Source organism: Rattus norvegicus, chromosome 15 (genome assembly GCF_036323735.1).
Source record: "Rattus norvegicus strain BN/NHsdMcwi chromosome 15, GRCr8, whole genome shotgun sequence".
NCBI classification, from domain to species: domain Eukaryota; kingdom Metazoa; phylum Chordata; class Mammalia; order Rodentia; family Muridae; genus Rattus; species Rattus norvegicus.
The window spans coordinates 11359477-11382761 of NC_086033.1; the positions used below are offsets into that span (position 1 = coordinate 11359477).

The 23285-nt window shown below is 44.9% G+C and overlaps 1 protein-coding gene across 3 annotated transcripts in view; it reads left to right on the top strand.

Annotated features, from left to right (window-relative positions):
* Positions 1 to 23285, top strand: part of Rarb (retinoic acid receptor, beta) — a 644786-nt gene that overhangs the window by 522225 nt on the left and 99276 nt on the right. For all 3 annotated transcript variants that reach the window (XM_017599578.3, NM_031529.1, XM_017599579.3), the window contains one exon: positions 4010 to 4158. In XM_017599578.3, the coding sequence (XP_017455067.1) occupies positions 4010 to 4158 (149 nt within the window). The remainder of the gene's footprint in view (positions 1 to 4009; positions 4159 to 23285) is intronic.

Here is a 23285-nt window from a genome sequence, read left to right on the forward strand (position 1 = left end):
CATTTAACTACAGCAGATTTTTTGGTATTTTTTTTTAACATTTTGAGACAGGATCTCATTGAGCTTCCTAGGTAGGGCTCTGAAGTCATTCCGTAGCCCAGGCTTCCCACCTTCCTCTCCTACCTCAGCCTCCTAAAAAGCTGGGAAGAAAGGTCTGCCTCACCATGCCATGCTCATTGGAGCCTCACAGAGCCCACAACACAGCCTAGCATAATGCAGGTCCTTCTGGTTTCAAGCAACCAGGCTCCGAATGAGGGTGTGGGAGTCCTTTGTGGTGTGGTGAACAGGCCAGTGGCCATGCCGGTTGGTGAGGATCCAAGTGCAGCACTCAGTTGCTTGCTTGGAAGAGATTTCCGGAAAAGCCTTCTCTGTCTATTCGCTGTTATAAATGCTGCTCATCCACAGACGGCTCTTCTCAGCCTCTTTGAAATGTTAAAACCTTTAGGGATTTTGTACGTCTACAGGCCTCTCCTTACCCTCCTGTTTCTCACACTGTGTGGGATTAGCTCACTTCCCCTTCTGTTTCCTCAGTGCGAAGATAAAATGCAGAGTTCCCCTCAGGACAGGTATTGGAATGGCGTGTTTATAGAAATTCATCACCCACTTTTGATATTCAGGGCATGGCTATGACAACTGAGTCCGGCCCTGACAGAACTCGATTTACTACTCTCTGAGACGAACCAGAGTAACTGTTCAATGGAGCTCATGCCCCGTTCACGTGAAGGGCAGAGTGCTCCTGTTGAGGGGCCCGCAGAGCCGTTGATGTAAGAACAGAAACGCACCCCAACCTGACCTGGAGGATGTGCATGGGATCGAAGGCCGTGACAGGGGGCAGCCTTCCTAGAAGTCAGTTTGTCAGCATGAATTAAACGCTAACAAAAGTGTTTTTGAAATATCATCTCTGTTAAAATTAATAATTACAATTCTGATATTTTTTCTTCTATTGGATATTTTTTTATTTACATTTCAAATATTACTCCCTTTCCCAGTTTCCCAGACATAAGCCCCCTATCCCATACCCCTCCCCTTTTCCTATAAGGGTGTTCCCCTCCCCATCCACCCCTCTTCCTGTCCCCCCACATTCCCCTACATTGGGAGTCCAACCTTGGCAGGACCAAGGACTCTGAGAATGTACGCTAAGGAAATGGATAGAAATACACTGGGGTGATCTGTGTAGATCTTCATTCCTGTGAGATGAGATGCTTTGGAGGAAAAATACTAACAAGGAACTACAGTCATGATGTCAGAAACTAAACAGGGCCCCAGTCTCAGTATAATTCCACTTTAGTAGGCAAACAAAAGCATTTAAGAGCATGGAAAAAAGTCTTGCAGGGGTGCCCCAAGACCACAGTGGGTATCTAAGGGGAGAGGCTGTGAGATGCATGCCTGGGAGCCCACACACACTCATGCCTCAACTTCCTTACAGTTTTACAAAGATGAATGTGTTAAGTTCAACAGGTACCATTTTTTCGTGGATGCCATGATTCCTGGTCAGCCTTTGAAGGGACATGGAAGAGTGTGAAAATATTTTCCATTAAGACCTGATCTTGGCAAGTGTCAGTGACTTCCCAAGCAAGTCCCTCCCTGTCTGCTGGACACTTGGCACCTCTGGACCACAAACCCCAGAGCCAAGGCTTCTTTGTGCCAGAAGAAGTTGGTGCTCGAGATTGATGCCTTCATCTCTGTCCTCGGATCTAACCTGAAAAGATCATAATGGATTTATCTACTCGGACTCAGACTACCCCAAGTGAATTCATTCAAAGATCCCTATGAATTATGAAAATACTATAATTATAGTTGATTCTGTTCCAAAGGGCTAATTGCTTTTTTAAGGAAGCAAATGAGTATAAGAATGCTTTTTGATTTCAAATTTTATCATGTAGCTACTTAGAAGAGCTCTTAGCGTTTGAAAAGAAAGGGGGAGGGGAAAGTTCGTGAATCAGTTCAACCAGTGTTTTATTGATCGCCTGCTCTATAGGAAGACCCAGGTCTGGCACACGGCTATAAGTAGAGCATTTAGAGTTCCTGGCCTCACAGGACTGGAACTGGCTGTGTGGAGGGAGGGAGGGGGCAATCATAAAATATCAAGTTTTAAACAAAAAAAGAACTTTCGAAATTTTGTCAGCAGTTAAAATTTTACAGAAAATAAAATAAAATAATATGACCCAGTGACCAGGGATAAGAAGGGGCCTTTTATTAGTTTTCTTCTGTCCTTTGATTTTATATTGAGTATTGAACCCATTCTGTGACACAAGTCAGGCAGAAGCTCTACCACGGAGCAACACTCCCTTCCACAGTGAGGACACATTCGTCACAGAAGGCACCTCTGAGAGAATGGCACTCTGAGAGGTAACAATAGCCTTGGACTAGGTAGGTGAGGAAAATGGCTAGACTGCTTATTTTCTCACCTGCCTGGCACAGGGTCTGTCGGGGCTCCTCACCCAGCCCAGAGCTCCTGAGATGAAGCTTGGGCCTCCCCTACATGGCTGCACTTGCAGGCATGGCTGTAGAGATGGTGTCTCTCATTGCTATGCAAGCTTGTCTTGTTCACAAGAAGAATTGAAAGTGATTGTTTAGAACCCGGAAAATGAGGGAATCGTGGGAGGTGAACCTTGCGGAAAGAATGTCATGACAGCCCCGTCAGAGTAGGGCAAGGAGTCTGACCTTATCTGTGACCTGATGGCAGATGACAAATTAATTTGAACCTTCTTATCTTAACCTGAACCAATACAAGGGCGGCAAATACGGGCTCAGGGAGGCTGAGGCCAAGCCAACTGTGTACAATATGGGGTACTCTGTGTCCCTGGTAAGACAGCCTGGGTGAGCATCAGGCTCAGCAAGTAGAGGAACTTGGCTGCTGTGACTGCGACTGCACAAGAAACTTGTCCAGAGGACATTTCACCAGCTCGATTTGGAGAAGAGCAACAACTAGAAACTTGATCATCTTGGGAATACTCTGTGTATTGTGGAGCGATTTGGAGAGTGGAAGATTCTGGAAAAGCATGTGACCCCCTCCAATTACGCTCCTCGTATCATATGGGTTCTGTTTGCCATCAGTAAGGAAGGGCAGCCCCCCATTCTGACTTCGGTGGAAGAACAATCTAGTCCAAGCTCCACGGGTTTCCATTTCAGTGGCGTTTGAGTGGTTGGATAATGGAAATAATGATCGTGTGGTTTATAGTGTGGGATAAAAAGCCAGGCATGGTGGCATTGCCATCAGGGAGGCAGCAGCAGAGGAATTGGGAGTTGGAGGCTAGCTGGGCTTATAATAGTGACCCACCTTTCCTCTGAAAACTAAACGAATGTTTAGAAACCAGTTGTGGACAAGTTAGAAGTTAGTCGTGCCCTATACCGCCTCCAACTCGAACTACACACTGACCTGGGGCTTTATGACAGTGCACCTTTTCCCGGCACAGGCCAGAGGCTACGCTTTCTAAGCTCGGGGTTCTTGGTGCTGCAGGCCCAGGGCCAGCTCAAATCAGTACTGAGCTTTCCCAAGGTCATGACTTTTATTCATTATAGCCACATAGCAAAAGCTCAGCCCCATGGACCCACAGGGCTCCGGGTTTCTTTATTTTGTCATAAAAAATAAATAACTTTGGGTTAGGTGAGCAATAGCGTCAAACAATTCAGACAAGACTCCAGCTGAAGGAAAGCTGGGGGAAACAGGAGAGCGGTTCAGGGCTTGGACTTCAGTTCTGCCTGACCCCTTCTGGTCTTAGACAAGGCTCTACCTAAGGGACTTGACTTGAATTTCTGTTTCTCACACGTAACTCGGTATTCATCACCCTCATGGTGTCTGGGAACTCTAAATTAGGTACATGTGAGGTTGCTTTTGCAGGGGTCGGTCAGTGTCCCCACTGCCTAAGGACAATGACCTCTGTGAGCTTAGTCCCGCTAGGGCTCTTGCTTGAGCTTGGAGCATGGATGTTGGAATTGACTGGGGAAAACCTAAAGAGACTGAAAATGTGCTTTCTCTTGTCTTCTCTCCCTCTCGTCTCTGCTGCAGCCATCGAGACACAGAGTACCAGCTCTGAGGAGCTCGTCCCGAGCCCCCCATCTCCACTTCCGCCGCCTCGGGTGTACAAGCCCTGCTTCGTCTGCCAGGACAAGTCATCGGGCTACCACTATGGCGTCAGTGCCTGCGAGGGCTGCAAGGTGAGTACCCCAGTGCCTCACTCCCTCGTTTTCTCTCAGAAGTGACCTCTCCTACTCCAGAAACAAGCGAGTTTGACGGCTACAGTGTCACCTCCAGCTGGGGTTGTAGCTTGGCTACGTCTCACAGTCTCCGTCTTCTGCTTGCCTTTCTTTAGTTTAAAGTGCAGAAATGTCTGCAAATGAGTGACTGAGGCCAAACACGGCTGGGCCTTGAAAACACACTGCCCCTCCCCACACACACTAGCACAAGTTCTTTCTTGTTAAGAACCTTGTGAAGGAGTCCTGAGTAGCATGGCACTGTTGCTCTCGGGACATGCCATCTGGTGTCTTTGTAGTCCTATTTTATTTTTAAATATGATTGACAGTCCACTGAAACAACTTGCAGTCGAGCCAAGGTTGAAATTGGGATTTATCTCCTGGCTGCCTCCTCAGGCCTCTATGGCCTTTGAATTATGCTTTGATTTTCAGCCTGTACGGACTTGCTACTGTAGATGCATTGTAAATTCAGCCGAGTCGGATTAAAGCTTCTGCCCACAGAGCACTGGAGGCTGAACGTGTGTCAGAGAGGAGATAGCTGCTTGAATCGCGCTAGACAACTATCAAGTCCGAGAGGCGTACCTGAGTGAAAGAGGCCATGTAATCATAAGAAAGAAACCAAAAGTGACTCACAGGCAGGTGTGATTTATCCATGGACCTGTCTCCGAGGAACTGTGGAGTCTTAAGCCAGCTCTTCCACAGAGCTGCTGTCTAGCTCTCTCTATCTGGCCGTTCAGGTCTGGGTTTAATATCTAGACTGCATGATTCGTTTACACTATCAGGGTGCTAGGATAACATTGCGGGGCCTGTGGCATTGGGCTTATGAGCACGAGCAGTTTCTATACGTGTTGGCCAGGAGCTCTGGTTTAGCATGCCATGGACATGGATTTCTTCATGTGTTCATGCCACAGCCCTTTACTCTGCTCACAATCCCTTGGGCCTCAGTCGGGCTCCCCTGGTCTTGGTCTGTAAATCAAAAAGCGTGATTTTTCATTGGTCTCTGGTCAGCTGTGGATTGGCTCAGGTCTGTTTCTGGAAGTGTCGATGTTGGCTAGGGAGTCTCTATTCTGTTCTGTGCTGATCCAGGTTATGTTCAAAGGCGGGGTTCTAGAAGAGAGAGAAGAAAAGGGCATACGAGGTGTCCAGAGTAGCATGCCAATAGCTGAACCAGTCATCGGCCCAGCCTAGCTTCAGTAGGTCTGAGCAGCCTTGATGGGAGCAGCTCCGAGTAGCAATATGAGGAAATGGCTATGTTGTGGGAACCATTGGCTTGAGGTGGGCCTCAGCGTGGCTCTATTTCTCATGAATATGACCAGGACAGGCCCTGCTCTCTTCCCTGGTTCTGTCAGGGTGGGTGCTTAATAGCATGCAGCAAACACCAAAACATGCTCCTTGATTTCCAAACAAGTTTCAGTTATCTCAAGCCCAGAAATCTGAAGAAGGTGTGGTAGCTTCCTGCTTGCATGATACCTGGGAAGGCAACATCAGGCTGGTACCCCCACCCCCGGGCCGAGGCTCCATCTGCAGAGTAAGCGGTTTCGTTGGCTGTACAGCACAGACTATTCGCATCCACTCCTGCTTGGCTAGTCTTCTGACCTCCTGCTTTACTTCGGGACTCTGACTTTCTTTAGAAAAAAAAAAAAAAAAACCAACAACAAAATACACCTCAGCAGCCCAGATGTCTGATAGACTCACATAAGTGGTCCTGAGTCTTGGGATGGGAAAGCCTTTAATCAGAGCCGTGAACTGGATCAGGTCCTGGAGCTCCCGGCCTGTGCACACATTGACCACTGAATGCTGGGGGGTGGTGAGAAACGATCTACCTTTCCCCACGGGTAGGAAAATTTCACTCTGCATTTGAGTTGGCTTAGAAAAATAGAGTAAAACCCCAAAGAAGTGAAAACAAGAAGATAAATCAATAATGTACCCAGGAAAAAAGAAATATTTAAGTATAAAATACAATCTCATTGGTTATTTAAACCATCATACAGTTACTCTCTGGAAAATAGAAGACAACGTGGTTATTCCCCAGAGAAAAATCTGTTAAAATTCAACATTTATGTGGATTTATAGATTTTGATTTTATAAAATAAAATCGTATATGGTGTATACAACTTTAATCTGTTTTTTATATTTAATTGTATTCCATAGTCAAAATTTACACAACTATACAGTTTTTGGGGTGATACAATCAACATAGTTGCTGTGTTTATATTGCAATTTATTAATTATATCCAATAAGGTATTTATTAGCTCTTATATATTAATTAACTCTGTCATATAAAGTATTTCTAACTTGTATCTTGTATAAACAATACTTCATAATCTTTGCTATACTTGTGGATTAGTAAAAGCAGACTGTATGGCTGTGTCTTGGAAGGGTGTGGGTGAGGGCGTCTGGAGGTTACTGGAGGTTGAAGCTAGGGTCTCATGAATATCGGATAAGCACTCTACCAACTGACACTCCCACTGCCCACTTCTTTTCACTTCCAGTGGCTGCTATATTGACACAACATCACCATGGCAACAAAGCCACTAGCCACACCCTTGTGATAGCTATCCTTGGGATACAGATAGACAATTTCTGTTACGTCTATAACAAGCTGATTATGTTAGAGACTGTCTCTATATTAACAGTAAGATGATGGCCTTATTACAGCTTCTTCGAAGTTCCTCTGTTTAATTAGAGCTTTCCATGAAGCCATGTGTCTGTACCACTTTGACTACTGACAAAGGCTATGGGCCCCTGGTTCATCTGGCTCTTCTGGAGATGCAGGGTCATGATTCGAGGTGGAAGCCTCTGCTCTGAAGTAGAATTCCCAAACAGAACCCAGAGTATGTTCTCAAGGAGTAACAAGGGATTTCAGGGTTATGGCTCAGCTAGGAAACTGCTGTCCTAACATGTGTAAAGCTCTAGGTTTCATCTCTGGCACTGTTTAACCTTGGCATGGAGGAAACTGTCTGTCATCCTAGCACTGGCAGCAGGAGGATAAAAGTTCAAAGTCATCCCTAGCTACATAGCAAGTTTAGGAACAGATTGAGAGATTTGAGACCCTGCTTCAAAATAAGTAAATAAAAGTAGTGCCTGTCATGGCTTCTGCTTGCCGTGACCACGATGACCTTACCATTATTGGGGACAATCTTCCAAGGGACCAGGTGGCATTTCTAGGCACCACGGCAGACAAATGATGATGGTCAGAACTTAATGAATGGGTGTGGTTTGCTGCTAGGGACAGTTTGTAACTGCTATGTTGACACAACATCACCACAGTAACAAAGCCACTAGACACACCCCTGGGATGTCCCATTTAGGGGACTTCCAGTTGAGGGACATGTTTTCTAGAGCACAAAGGCAACAAACTGTGAAAGCGTGGTTAGTCAAATGTTTAGCAATATAAAAACAATGCTACAAATACAATGCTACCCCAGATGTACTGATTCGTTCCTAGACTTTAGTACTTGGGAAGCTGAGGCAGGAGGATCATGACCTTGAAGCCAGATATGGATACCTAGTGATACCATGTATCTAACGTATATTATATACATATGGTTTATGAACAATTTTGACCTGAGTCGTGTTTTTCATCATTGGCTTCCTGAGAGTATAGAGTCTACACTGTGAATTCTAGGATTTCTGAGATTGTAGTGCCTACACTGTGGATTCCAGGAATCTAATCCCAGTGAGGCTACTCCCAGCTTGATGGTCATGGGCAAACATTCCTGCTGTTTACACACCTGGAAAAATGGGATGGATTCATTATTTTTCGAGTCTTTATGATTGAAAATCTGACAAAAGGGGGCTTTAATGGAAGGAAGGTCTATCTGTCTACCATTGGCAGGTACAACACATCCTTACAAGGTGGCGGGGGGCTGCTTGTTCACATCTCAGAGGATCAGGAAGCAGAGAAAGGAGCAGCCGGCGACTGACAGACTTCCTTCTTTCTCCTTACTATTGAATCTGCATCCAGAGCACATGACGTTATACTTTACAGGCAGGTCCTTCCCCCTTGGCTAATCCTCTCTGAAAACTCAAGAACTGTGCTTTCTCAATGCCCTAGGCATTTCTTAATCTAATTGAAAATAAGAATCAAAACATGCCATCACATAGAGATGTGTACTCTTCATCACAGTATTATGGGGGATATGAAATCAGTTCCCATGTATGCTGAATGTGGAGAGGCATGTAGCACCTTCTAAGCACTAGACACACTTAGTTGCTCTGTACTGCATGCGGAATGGTACATAGTACATACTGAATTCCCATGTAGATAGCATGTGGAACGATACTTGGTATCTATTAAGCATCATTGCTCATGTAATTCCGAGGTACACACCATATATTATGGAATAGTGCCTGATACATATGGTAGTGCACCATACATACATACATACACACATACATACATACATACATACATACATACATACATACATACATACGTACTTCAAGTGTACTCAGCAGGTTGAATGGTGCCTGGTACCTACTACTCCCAGCCATGCTTTAGTTCTTGCAAATCTTCTCATGAACTTGACTAGAGCTGCTATACAACAACGAGGTGACATCAGCTCCAGTGCCGCTGAAAACGCTCTTTCAGCGTTTCCTCACTCCTTAAGACAAAAATAACCCAGCCTATTTCCTTCTACACTCACGTTAAGGCTCATCTCAGCCCCACCTGGGCTGCTGTAGGCCAGGGGTGGTAAATCGTTCCTGTGGAGAGCCATATGGTAGGTATTTTAGGCTTTGAAGATGTGTAAGGCCTCTGTCAGAATGACTCAGCCCTGCTCCTCCTCCAGCCACCCACAGGAAGTTGTGGGATGGAATGGGGGTAGCCCTGCGCCAACAACTTTCCTTATAGAAAAGAAGCAGTGGCCTAGCTGCGGGTAGTATGCTTTAGTTCCCTGACCCCTGCCACAATGCTTGGTGACATGACCCTTCTCACAGGATCCAGTTGCTTGTTCTGGATAGAGAAAGCCAAACTATCCCTGCTGTATGAAGGGCTGACTTCTACCTGGCCAGAGCTCTAGCCACTCACTCCACAGTGCCTACATCCTCATCGACATAGGAGAAACTAACTCATCGAGCTCCTCCCGATACACCTAGCAATTGTGTTGAAAAGGTCATGAGAAAACGTACCACATGCTGCCCTGCTGTGTTTCTTTCTTGCTGCACGAGCTGAAAACTTTGGGTCTTACTGGACAGTTATTACTGGTGCAGTTCTGGGATGGTCATCCCTCCAATGGCCAGGCTAAGACCAGCTATTCCAAGATGGCCTCGCTCACATGACCCAGATCCTGCTGGGATCCATGCACTTTTCCTGTCGCCATGTTGTGCTGCCATTAGGTTTACCCGTGTTGCTCACCCAGGGGTGTGAGAGTTCTAACTAGAGGGAAGGCAGCCGCAGATCAGCAAATGCTTCTCTAAATGTGATTAATTTCTGGCAGTACAAGACATTAGTCTACCACAGACTGCTTCCCTGGCCTTCTAACATATCTTGGCAGTGGTCACCAGTGTGCTTTTAAACTATCCAATTGTTCAACTAAGCCTTAATCCAATGGGTGAGGTGTCTCCTTTCTGCCTCCTGTCTTCTCTAGCTTCCTGGGCATATCTCTCCCAATGATGGAACTCACCATTCATATTTGACCATGCTCTTCTGACCCATTGCTGCCCAGCAATGGCGGATAGCAGCAACATGGTGATCAGTCCTCCAGTCAAGGATACAGTTATTCAAGTATCAGAAAACTCTCCACTGTCTGGGCCTTTGTTCCACAGTCTCTTTAGCCTCACGGAAGCTTTGTATACTTCACCAATGAAGAAGCTAAAGGCTAAGGATCTTGGTCAAGATTATACAGCTGATCTTTGTCATAGTTGGAAAGGAACTCCTGTACCCACTGTCAAACCCACCACTGCTTTAACTGCACCCTACATGAGAAGGCAGGTAGCAGAAATATGGAATGCTCAAAACCCCCACTCCCCAAGCAATTATGTAGAAAACAAACACTTCTCAATATGGTGACCTTTAAAAAATATTAGCCAGACATAGTGATACATACCTAGAATCCATGCACTCAGCAGGCTGAAGCAGGAGGATCACCATGAACCCCAGGCCAGCCTGGCTCACACAAAAGTTCCAAGCCAGGAACACAGAGTAAGAATCTATCTCAAACAAAAAAAGAAAGAAAGAAAGAAAGAAAGAAAGAGAAAGAGAGAGAGAGAGAGAGAGAGAAAGAAAGAAAGAAAGAAAGAAAGAAAGAAAGAAAGGAAGGAAGGAAGGAAGGAAGGAAGAAAGAACAAAAGAAAGAAAGAAAGAAAACAGGAGGAAGGGGAGAAGAGGAAGAAGAAGAGGAGGAGGAGGGAGGGGAGGAAGACAGAGAAGAAGAAGAGGGAGAAAGAGGAAGAGACATTCCCCTGGAAATGACACAGACAGACCCATGCAGGCTTAGCACCCAGGGCTGCTCTGTCCTGTGTTCTCAGTTTTAACCTGGCTAGTGTACTGATTGACTTCCCACTCATAAGCCAACTTCTAGGCCACTAGCAGCCCATACCACAGAAACCCGGGCAAAGCCCAGGAAGCCTTGGTGGAGTCTTTTCCACCAGGAACCCTGAAGGTTGTGCTGATGGCCCTCTATTTAAAGCAGCCTAGAAGCCTTTAGACCTCACCACCCTCAGCCCACCTCCATTTCTCCAAGCTGATGCTCTAGCTTTTCTCATTTGCTTTCCTTTCCCTAGTCTTATCAGAGGGGAGTCTGGCTATTTCTGACAGAGCACTCAGTCACAGAAAGTTTTGCAATCGGGAGATGGATGTGTGTTCATGATCTGAGAGCTTCTGGTAGTCACTGAAGTGTGCTTTGTGGCATCCTGCAGACATACTCCTTTAAAACTGTCTTCTTAATTGCCACTGATAAACACTATATTGTGTCGGGAGAATATGTTTAGAATGCCTCACTCTGATAATGCTTCTGTGTGTAGGTCTGCTTCAGTTTTGGAGTCCCAAGAGTAGTAGAACATCACTAAATGTCATAGCAAACCCAGGACAGTCTGTGTGCTAGGCTGGGTCAGGAAGTCCACCTTTATAAGCTCATCTAAACAGAAAAAAAATTGAGCATAATTATAGAGGGTGCTTCATGATGCATTCAGGCAAATTTCTGTAAAACTTTATAAATATCCGGAGAGACTTTAATGGCCAAAGCCCAGCTGATTTTCTTGGGCAGTTCTTCCTTCCATATCAGACAGCTAAGTCATCACAAGAGACATCTTCTCAGTCATTTTCTTTAAAGGCGAACTCTTTTTTTTTATCTTTATTAACTTGAGTATTTCTTATTTACATTTCAATTGTTATTCCCTTTCTGGGTTTCCGGGCCAACATCCCCCTAGCCACTCCCTCTCCCCTTCTCTATGGGTGTTCCCTTCCCCATCGTCCCCTCATTACCGCCCTCCCCCCAACAATCACGTTCACTGGGGGTTCAGTCTTAGCAGGACCCAGGGCTTCCCCTTCCACTGGTGCTCTTACTAGGATATTCATTGCTACCTATGAGGTCAGAGTCCAGGGTCAGTCCATGTATAGTCTTTAGGTAGTGGCTTAGTCCCTGGAAGCTCTGGTTGCTTGGCATTGTTGTACATATGGGGTCTCGAGCCCCTTCAAGCTCTTCCAGTTCTTTCTCTGATTCCTTCAATGGGGGTCCTGTTCTCAGTTCAGTGGTTTGCTGCTGGCATTCGCCTATGTATTTGCTGTATTCTTGCTGTGTCTCTCAGGAGAGATCTACATCTGGTTCCTGTCGGCCTGCACTTCTTTGCTTCATCCATCTTGTCTAATTGGGTGGCTGTATATGTATGGGCCACATGTGGGGCAGGCTCTGAATGGGTGTTCCTTCTGTCTCTGTTTTAATCTTTGCCTCTCTATTCCCTGCCAAGGGTATTCTTGTTCCCCTTTTAAAGAAGGAGTGAAGCATTCGCATTTTGGTCATCCTTCTTGAGTTTCATGTGTTCTGTGCATCTAGGGTAATTCAAGCATTTGGGCTAATAGCCACTTATCAATGAGTGCATACTACGTGTGTTTTTCTGTGATTGGGTTACCTCACTCAGGATGATATTTTCCAGTTTTAAAGATGAACTCTTAAGAACTGAGAATAATGCACTTACAAGCACTGTGGCCTCCCAGTGCAGCAAGAGAAGTCTTAGCGGAAATGCTACCTGCAAACCCAGGAGCATGAGATACTGAGAGCTGCCTCTATTCTCTGGCAATTGCGACAGCAAAGCCGCTTCTCCTGTCCATGGCTGCTCAAATCTTTCTAATTATGAGACATTGTCTTGGGTTGTAAAGGCAGAAAAAAAATGTGTTTTCTTCATCCCTCCCCTTTTCTGACATGTGAATAAACAGGAAGGGTGAGTTCTAAATTAACCTGCAGCTCTGCGGTTCTTGCTCACGTTGGCCAGGCGCAGAGTGACTGATTTGCTAGTCCTAAAAGGGTTTATGATGCCTGAGTGGCTTAAAGTTTGGGACCAGTAGTTTGAATGTCTGCCTTACCTGTTTTTTAAAAATAGCCAGGGCACTGTGATTGCTGTTGTAAAGATAAACAAACTAAAGATCTTTGATGACTGGGAAAAAAACCCTAAAAAACAAACAAACAAACAAACAAAAAACCCACCTGCCTTTGTCACCATTGAGGACGAATCCCTGGTGTGAGCTATTACCCTGCCCATTTCAACCCCCCCCCCCCAGTGAGATCTTACAAACCTGGTTCAATAAGACCTGCATCCATTTTGCTTTTAATTACCAAAAACCAATTCTTGACTTCTCGGTTTAAAGCCAAGAGTCATCTGTCCACACATCAGTCACTTCCTCAGGATTTGTACAGTACATCGAGTGGAAGGCACAGGGACTCTGTGAATGGAGCAAACTACCCAAGAAAAGTGTATTGTGAGCTGGAGAGATCGTTCAGCAGTTAGGAGAAATTGCTGCTCTTGCAGAAGGCCAGGGTTCAATTCCTAGTATCCATGTTGGGTGGCTTACAACTGTCTGTAACTCTATCTCTTGGGCATCTGACACCCTCTTCTGGGCTCTGTGAACACACACACACACCCACCCACACACACACACACACACACACACACACACACAGCTACACATAAATAAAAATAAAAATAAAATCTTTTTAAGAATATGTTTTTCTCAGGAATGGCAATATTGTTTTGAGTGTTCCCTCAGTGTGCAAACTCAGGCTAGAAACTCTTTTCTGTGTAAGTCGGGTCCCTAGCCTTGTCGGATGCTTTTGGAAGCTGAGTCTTCTGGTCATTTTCTTTCTGGCTGTTTTACTGACACCTCTCCATTCTCTTTTCTCCTTCCTCAAGAACTTCTATAGACAGGTATAAGAGGCTCGGGCCTCTGGGGAGGTCTTCCTGTTTCTTTGGTGCCCTCCCCTTCATCCTGGGGAGGGGCTGAAGAGCCTCTGTTCATGGCTGCTCCTGCTCCACCAGCTACAGCAAAAACGATAAAACCGTTTTATATTTTCATAGCCTTTGTGTGTCCTCAAACTCCCTAGTAGAATAAAATTCACTTGGTTTAGCTAACGAAAAAAATATGCTCTAAAGAGTTTTTTTTGGTGCCACATGGCAGTCTGAAGTATGTGCTCCTGGTTGGAAAACTCTCTCTTCTACATACTTGAGTGTAAATTCAAGCTCAGTGTTGAGCTTGACCTGAGCCGGTCCACGGGCGTCCTAGGATTCTATCCGCCATGATAGTGGGGAGAGCCAGGGCAGGAAATCTGCTTCATGAGTACAGGTTAGAAACACCACACATCATTGGCTAGAACTGGTCACATGACCAAGGAGGAGCTACCAAAGAGGATGGGAGGGGTAGTTTATAAGCAGGTAGCCTGGTACAGTCTTCTTACCATGGAAAAGAATGAATGGGTATTCTGAGAGCTAATGGTTTCTAGGGTGAGTCTTACCAAAGAAGTAGGCAGAGCTTATCAGACTATGCCTTGCCATGCTTGACCTTGACTTACCTGAATCTTTTCTGAAATGAGCACTGTGGAAACCTACTTGGATAGATTTCTGCACTTAACCCTTTCCCTACAGCTGGCAGCTCTAAACATCCCCATACACCTGGCGTGATGCTGTGACATTCTGTCCCCCAGGGACAGCCTTCAGTGGACCAGAAACTTGGTCAGGAGTTAGATTCTAATCTCAGCCTACAGGGTGAAAATCACCCAAAGATAGTGATCCAAGAGTGTTCCCTCAGAAGATGAACTTCAGAGATTTTCAGATGGCTCCTATTAGGACCCGGAAGCTAGGGGGCGTCCTCCAGCCTGGCTGGTAGGTAGCAGGATACCACATGACATGGTTTCTTTCTGTCTTCAAGTTATAGCAAAAGCCTATGTCTTTGACCTCCCTTAAAAGTTCTGCTAACCTAGTATAATGATCACAGAAGGGAAAGCACACACTCCTCTGGATGTCTGTTTGTCAATGAGTGCCTCCTGTCAAAATCATTTCCTTGGGGTTGGAGTATGTCCTGTGCTTCCTGTGAACTATGTCATTTGGCCATCGTGGCTTTCATTCAGTAGTTTTCCACCCCAGAAAGAGGACTGGATATGCTGTGTGGATTAGCAACTCCGGAATGGGAAAGCATTTATTTTGTGAGCTCTAGAACTTGCCCCTGGAGAGGGGCTTGCTGATGTGAGTGATTCACAATGTTACACAATGCTAGCATTGTCAAAGGCAACAGGAAAGCCAGGGCCTGCAGGCCTGCCCTATCAGAGCCTTGTTCACATTCGAAAGATTCCATTCCTCTGCCAGCAGCATCTTGCCTAGGCTTCTACCAGATCTGTGGCCAGCACCGTCGCCCGAGGCATTTTTGTTTGGATTGGTTTTGTTTTCTTTCCAAAGCAAGCAGCCTGCATTGGTGTACAAGGTAAAAGGGTGTGCATGAAGCTTGTCATCACTCCTGTCAATAGAGGCAAGGTGGCCATCTGACAAGGTGTCTGCTCGTGTCCAAATGCAAGAAAACACGGCGTCAAGTCTACCTCTCAACCTGTGTTCTCAGGCGCCCAAAGCAGTCCATCTATTACGGCAGGGTTTCCTACAATGCTTCACTTAAGATATAAATTGCTGAGTCCCAAGAGCAAATGCCCCAGAATGGTGGTGCTTTTAATCGCAGCACCGGGGAGGCAGACTTAGGCCGGTCTCTATGAGTTCCAGGTTAGTCCGGTTATGAAGTGAGTTCCAAAGCCAGGGCTGTTATACAGAGAAATCCTGTTTTAAAAGGAGAATAATGTAAATATTCCAATAAATAGAAACAAAATCTCCAGTCAGCCTCTAAGTTCTGCTTTTTTTTTTGTACTAGAGAAAGTGTACTTCTCGGGGTTATGCTACTCCATTGCCATGCTGGAGGTCAGCAACTGGGAAAAGACTTAGGTTCCAGAAGGGATTTTCATGGTGGAAAAAGATGTAGAGAAATTACAATGCTCTGATGATGTTGAGTCTTCTCCTTGTGTTCAGAGCTGAAAAGAGCAGCTTTCTAAGTTTGCAGTGTCACAGCCCATTCACACAGGACTGGAAAGTCACCAGACTGCGGAAACTGCCACTATTGCCCAAACCCAGTAGGCACCTCTGCTGCCCTGGGGAGGTGAGCACTGCAGTTTGAACCTCTCCATGTCTCTTGTCTGCGAGGGTCATAGATGATCTGGAGACCTTGGCAGTGTGGGTGCGTTTCATGCCAAGGAATGCTTTGACAGCTATCGTTCCAACTTCTACACCATCTCGGAAACACAAAGAACCAGTTTCATCTCAGCAGCATTTGGAGGAAGGTCCCTGGCTTCAGCATTTACACATTCCACAGGCATGTCCAGACACTCAAATGCTTCAACTGGTCCCAACTCTGATAGCCACTTTGTTGGGCCACACAATCTGTACAAGATTAATCACTGATGTAACCCACAGAGTATGATGGGCTTAAAACATAAGCCACTTTCTCTCCTGTGGACGTGAGATGTCTGGCATTGGAGAGTCCTCGGAACCTCGGGAGTCTGGTGATTTCAAAAACACAAGAAATGTTTGGGTGTTGTTGTTTTGATTTTGGTTTAGACTTTAGACTTTCTGGGGGAGTCCTTTCCTCCTCGTGTCTTTTCTGTTGTAATCTTGAACCACAGACCTGATTCTTCACCACTTGGCGTTTTGGAAACAGGAAGCTTATGTGGGGGCAATGCTAGAGACCTTCAAAGAGCTGATTCTCTGCTAGTTCATGTCACGGACAAATGACTATGAAAAACACTGGGGGTCCATTATGGTTAGGTATCCTTGTAACATTTTGGTAACTTACTTCTACTGTGGATAAATAAAAAACTTTCATAAAAATGAAAAAAAAATTTACCTGGAATTTTGGATCGTTTTTATCTTTGTTACTGTTTCTTCTTGTGAAGCCTCTGGGGAAGCAGTCAATAGGTGTGGCTATCTTGACTCTGAGCCCTGATGGAGATAACCCTCTTTTCCCCTCAGACGGTTCTACTGTGTGCATGAGACCCAGTAAGATCTAAAGCAGCTTAGAGCCTTTCTGCAACATCCTGTGCACAGGCTCCTCCTCCAGGGATAACTATGCCATTGATTGGTGAAATGGTGTGGTTATGGGATGCCATACCCAAGAGTGAGCTTCTGATTGGTTAAACTTGTGATAGACTGCTGGAAGGGAGCGTGTGATTGGCTATTGTTTTAGTCACAGCTTTCTTCCTTTAAGGTCAGGGTTCTCACTGTCCTACTGTATCGAGATAAAGCTTAAGCTACAAAAACAAGGAAATGCAAAATCACAGGGTCCCGGAGCAGCCATTATTTGTTGTCACCTATGCCCCATTGCATCTTGGATAAACACGAGCCCCCTCCATGTTACCTTCCCTCAAGGACCAGTCTTAGCATTGTGAGCCATTGTACCTGACGTTGAGGGAGATGCTCACTCTTTGGTCCTGCTAACATCCAGTGCTGTGGACACTGTCATTACAGATCATCAGGTGGAGCCATTTTTGAGGTCTCACATAGCCCTAATGGAAAAGGAAGAGGTTGCCACTGTAAATGTCCAGAGAGCCATGGGGGTTGGGGGTGGGGGTGGGGGGGCGATCCCTCTGTACAGCTGCACTCACCTAAAAGCTAAATACAGCACACCTAAAAGCTCTAGAACAAAAAGAAGCAAATACACCTACACGCAAGCGGAGTAGAAGGCAGGAAATAATCAAACTCAGGGCTGAAATCAACCAAGTAGAAAGAAAAAAGACTAGACAAAGAATCAACAAAACCAGGAGCTGGTTCTTTGAGAAAATCAACAAGATAGATAATCCCTTAGCCAGATTAACTAGAGAGGACAGAGAGATCCAAATTAACAAAGTCAGAAATGAAAAGGGAGACGTAACAACAGAATCTGAGGAAATTCAAAAAATCATCAGATCCTACTACAAAAGCCTATATTCAACAAAACTGGAAAATCTGGATGAAATGAACAATTTTCTAGACAAAGAACAGGTAGCAATATTAAATCAGGATCAGATAAGCTATCTAAACAATGCCATAACTCCTAAAGAAATAGAAGCAGTTATTAAAATTCTCCCAACCAAAAAAATCCCAGGTTTAGTGCCGAATTCTATCCAACCTGCATACCATTCCTCATACCAATACTGTCCAAACTATTTCACAAAAATAGAAACAGAAGGAGCACTACCCAATTCCTTCTATGAAGCCACAATTATGCTTCTACCTAAACCACACAAAGACCCAACAAAGAGAACTTCATACCAATTTCCCTTATTAATATCGACTCAAAAATACTCAATAAAATTCTAGTAATCCGAATTCAAGAACACATCAAGACAATCATCCATCATGATCAAGTAGGCTTCATCCCAGGAATACAGGTACAGGGATGGTTCAATATACGGAAATCCATCAACATATTCCAATATGTAAACCAACTCAAAGAAAAAAAATCACATAATCATTTCGTTAGACGCTGAGAAAGCATTTGACAAAATTCAACACCCCTTCATGATAAAAGTCCTGGAAAGATCAGGAATTCAAGGCAATGTACAGCAAACCAGTAGCCAACATTAAAGTAGATGGAGGAAACTTGAAGCAATTCCACTAAAATCAGTAACTAGACAAGGCTGCCCACTCTCTCTCTCTCTCTCTACCTATTCAATATAGTAATGGAATTCCTAGCTTGAGAATCAGAAAACAAAGGGAGGTCAAAGGGATACAAATTTGAAAGGAAGAAGTCAAAATATCACTATTTGCAGATGATATGATAGTATACGTAAGTAACCCCAAAAGTTCCACCAGAAAACTACTAAGCTTGATGAACAACTTGAGCAAAGTGACTGGGTATTAAATAAGCTCAAACAAATCAGTAGTCTTCCTCTACTCAAAGTATAAACAGGCTGAGAAAGAAATTAGGGAAATGACACCTTTCACAATAGTCCCAAATAACATAAAATACCTTGGTGTGACTCTAACCAAGCAAGTGAAAGATCTGTATGACAAGAACTTCAAGTCTCTGAAGAAAGAAACTGAAGAATATCTCAAAAACTGGAAAGACCTCCCATGCTCATAGATTGCCAGGATTAATATAGTAAAAATGGCCATTTTGCTGAAAGCAGTCTACAGATTCAGTGCAATCCCCATCAAAATTCCAATTCAATTCTTCATAGAGTTAGAAAGAGAAATTTGCAAATTCATTTTGAGTGAGAAAAAACCCAGGATAGCCAAAACTATCCTCAACAATAAAAGAACATCTCGGGGAATCACCGTCCCTGACCTCAAGCAGTATTACAGAGCAGTAGTGATAAAAAAAAATGTATGGTATTGATACAGAGACAGACCGGTATAGATCAGTGGAATAGAATTGAAGACCCAGAAATGAACACACACACACACCTATGATCACTTGCTCTTTGACAAAGGAGCTAAAACCATCCAGTGGAAAAAAGACAGCATTTTCAACAAATGGTGCTGGTTCAACTGAAGGTCAGCATGTAGAAGAATGCAAATCTACCAATACTTACCACCCTGTATGCAGCTTAAGCCCAAGTGGATCAAGGACCTCCACATCAAACCAGATACACTCAATAGAAGAAAAAGTGGGGAAGAACCTTGAACACATGGGCACAGGGGAAAATTTCTTGAACTAAAAACCAATGTCTTATGCTCCAAAGAATCGACAAATGGGACCTCATAAAACTGCAAAGCTTCTGTGAGGCAAAGGACACTATCATTGAGACAAAACAACAACCAACAGATTGGGAAAAGATCTTTATCAATCCTACATCCGATAGAGACTAATATCAAAAATATACAAATTAAAAATGGGGTACAGAGCTAAACAAAGAATTCTCAACTGAGGAATGGCCAAAAAGTACCCTAAAGAAATGTTCAACTTCCTCAGTCATCAGGGAAATGCAAATCAAAACAACCCTGAGATTTCACCTCACACCAGTGAGAATGGCTAAGATCAAAAACTCAGGTGACAACAGGTACTGGCGAGGATGTGGAGAAAGAGGAACACTCCTCCATTGTTGGTGGGATTGTAAGCTGGTACAACCACTCTGGAAATCAGTCTGGAGTTTCCTCAGAAAATTGGACATTGCACTACCTGACGACCCAGCTATACCTCTCCTGGGCATATACCCAAATGATTCTGTAACATACAACAAGGACACATGCTCCACTATGTTCATAGAAGCCTTATTTGTAATAGCCAGAAGCTGGAAAGAACCCAGATGTCCTTAAAGAGAGGAATGGATACAGAAAATGTGGTACATCTACACAATGGAGTACTACTCAGCTATCAAAAACAATGACTTCATGAAATTCATAGGCAAATGGATGGAACTAGAAAGTATCTTCGTGAGTGAGGTAACCCAATCTCTATCTCTCTCTCTCTCTCTCTCTCTCTCTCTCTCTCTCTCTCTCTCTCTCTCTCTCTCTCTCTCACACACACACACACACACACACACACACACACACACACACACCATACATGGTATACACTTGCTAATAACTGGATATTAGCCCAAATGCTCGAATTACCCAAGTCAAATCCACAGACCACATGAAGCTCAAGAAGAAGGATGACCAAAGTGTGGATGCTTCAGTCTTTCTTAAAAGGGGGAACAAAAATATTCATAGGAGGAAATATGGAGTCAAAGGTTGGAGCAGAGACTGAAGGAATGGCCATTCAGAGTCTGCCCCATCTGCATATACATCCCATATACATACAGCCACCAAAACTAGATAAGATTGATGAAGCTAAGAAGTGCATGCTGACAGGAGCTGGATATAGATGTCTCCTGAGAGGCTCAGTCAGAGCATGACAAATACAGAGACAAATGCTAGCATCAAACCATTGAACTGAGAACGGGATCCCCTTTGGAGGAATTAGAGAAAGGATTGAAGGAGCTGAGGGGGCTTGCCACCCCATGAGAACAACAATACCAACCAACCAGAGATCCCAGGGACTAAACCACTACCCAAAGAGAACACGTGGACAGACCCATGGCTCCAGCTGCATATGTGGAGAAGGAGGAGAAGCCCTTGGCCCTGCCAATGCTGGACCCTCTAGTGTAGGGGAATGTTAGGGTGGGCAGGAAGGGGGATGGTTGTGGAGGGTGAACACCCTCATAGAAGAAGGGGAGGGGGTGGGATAGAGGCATATGGCCAGGAAACAGGGAAAGGGAATAACATTTAAAATGTAAATTTAACAATATCCAAGAAAAAAGAAAAAAGAAAAGAAACTGGTTCTTGCCAAGTTGTGCAGGCTTGTCTTGGATGTACTCCATAACTGAAGAAGGTCTTGAGTGTGGCATGCTTGGCAGTGTGTGCTTAACAGGGTCTCTGTCATGGGCAAGCCCATCGTGGCCACCTTAGGAAACCCCAACCTGCTGCAAACTGGGATTTTTCCTAAATTCAATGCCAAATAAAGTAGATAGCTGTTCATTACAAAACAACCGTAAGGTAAACATGTGCCTTTGCTTACCAAAAGGGCTGGCTTGTGGCCCAGCGGGAAATGTAGGTGGAAAGAGATGCAGCTTGAGGCACAGGGGTTCCCTTTACTTTCCAAAGGGTCTTGGGTTAGGGGTGTGGTGCATGGTGAGGAAGATTTTCCACTTCGGTAAACTCTTACTCTTCTTTTACAGAAGAGTTATCCACTCTGAGCGTAAACAGATGCATAGGAGGGACTCTGAACAGAGTTTAGGGAAGGAATCTCTTCTTACAGGTTTATAGGAAGGAGGGTTTCTATGCCACATGGCTAGTGAGGAGTCCATACTGCATGCTTACCTTCAGGCTGGCTGATTCTCAGGCAACAAGAGGAGAAAGGAGAGCGGGGTCCCTTTAGTTTGTGTGTACCCACTGTAGCCATGATAGCTTGGAGTCTGTTACCCTGGGGCTTCTACACAAAATCAGCTATTGGAAGAGTAGTCCAGCTGCAGATGTCCATGGCCTGAGTGACTTCTGTGGCTCCTAAGAGAGCCCACCTCACCTGTACTCTCACTAAGTTAAGTGGTGCATGGGCATTTGACCACTAGGAGTGGATCAAGGCTGACAGGTATTAAAGAGACAAAAGTACATTGAGGGTGTGCACAATGTCTGCAGCAATATAGGGAAAGTTGGGGTGCGGGGGACCATGTGCTCCCACCTCCATGCCACCTTAATTGACTTGATTTTAAGCAGCTGAGTATGTTTTTGCTTCGATTAACCTAGATCCTCTGGTGCCCATGTTTCATAATGTTCCCGCACGCAGAGTGCTGCACACCTTCCCTCTGGGCCTGACAGGGTGTAAGGCTCATGCCGTCAACCCAGACTCTCTATGGCTTTAGATTGGAATTTGCCTGTGAGCCTCTAATGACAGAGGGGAAGGGCACCCAAAGCACGCGTATATCCTGCGCACATCACACGGCAGGGCCACTTCTAAAACGCTATGTTCTTTGAACTTGGCTGTGGATTTCTGTGACGTTCATCACAGGAGAAGGGCAGAGAGAAACATGCCACATATTGACTCAGGAAGCCTCACTCAGACCGTGCTCTCTGGCTGAGCCCTGGCATGCCAGGTTGTAGAACAAGAGGCGATTTGGTTGCTGCTCTAAAATATGGACCTTGTGGCTTATAGAATTATGTGTCCCATGCTATCTCTAAACACAAAGCATCTCTTCTGAATTTCAAGTCCTGGGTGGGCTAAGTAATTCTTACCTATTTAAAAGTCTAACTCCAAACCAGGTGTGTGTTTTAAACAGGCTGGATTTTATATATATATAATTGAACTTTTAAAATATGATTTTATTTATTTATTTTATGGATATGAGTACACTGTAGATGTCTTCAGACATACCAGGGCATCAGATCCCATTACAGATGGTTGCAAGCCGCCATGAGGTTGTTGGGAATTGAACTCAGGACCTTTGGAAAAGCAGTCAGTGCTCTTAAGTGAACTTTATAAAGTATTAGGTTTCGTAGGTTTTTCAGGAGATTCACAGACTGATGGAGATGGCTTTAAAGGCCTTTAATTGTCATCTGTTTCAACAGAGCCACAGGGTCCGGCGGTCCTTCACACCTCCTCCCTGCTAGAAGCAGTTCATGCAGCTCCCATCTGACGGGCTCTGTTAGCTCTCCTTACAAAGGATGTCAGCTGAGCACTGAGCACTAAGCATGAACACCATGGTCATGTTAGTCCTCTGTTCCTACCCTTCCTCTGGGACACTTTGAAATCACAGCCTCACGGGAATAAGGCTGACTGGACTTCTCCAGGTTCACATGCATCCATTACCTGGGCGACCAGCTAGCTGGAAATGAACTCAAGTGAGCCTCCCAACAGCCATCACCCAACAAAAGCCATCACGAAAACTTGTCCATATTTGCTTTCCATACTTCATGCAGGCTCCATTTTGTGAGATAGAATGTTCTGGATATGGGAGTCTTGCTTCCCAAGGCCCCATGCAGTGAGAAGCTCCATAGGTGCTCCAGGTGTCTGTTCACACAGTGCTAGACATGGAATGCAGAGACTTGAGCGTGCTGGGCTCTGCTACTGAGTCACATCTGCAGACCCAGGGACCACCATTGTAGAACTGCT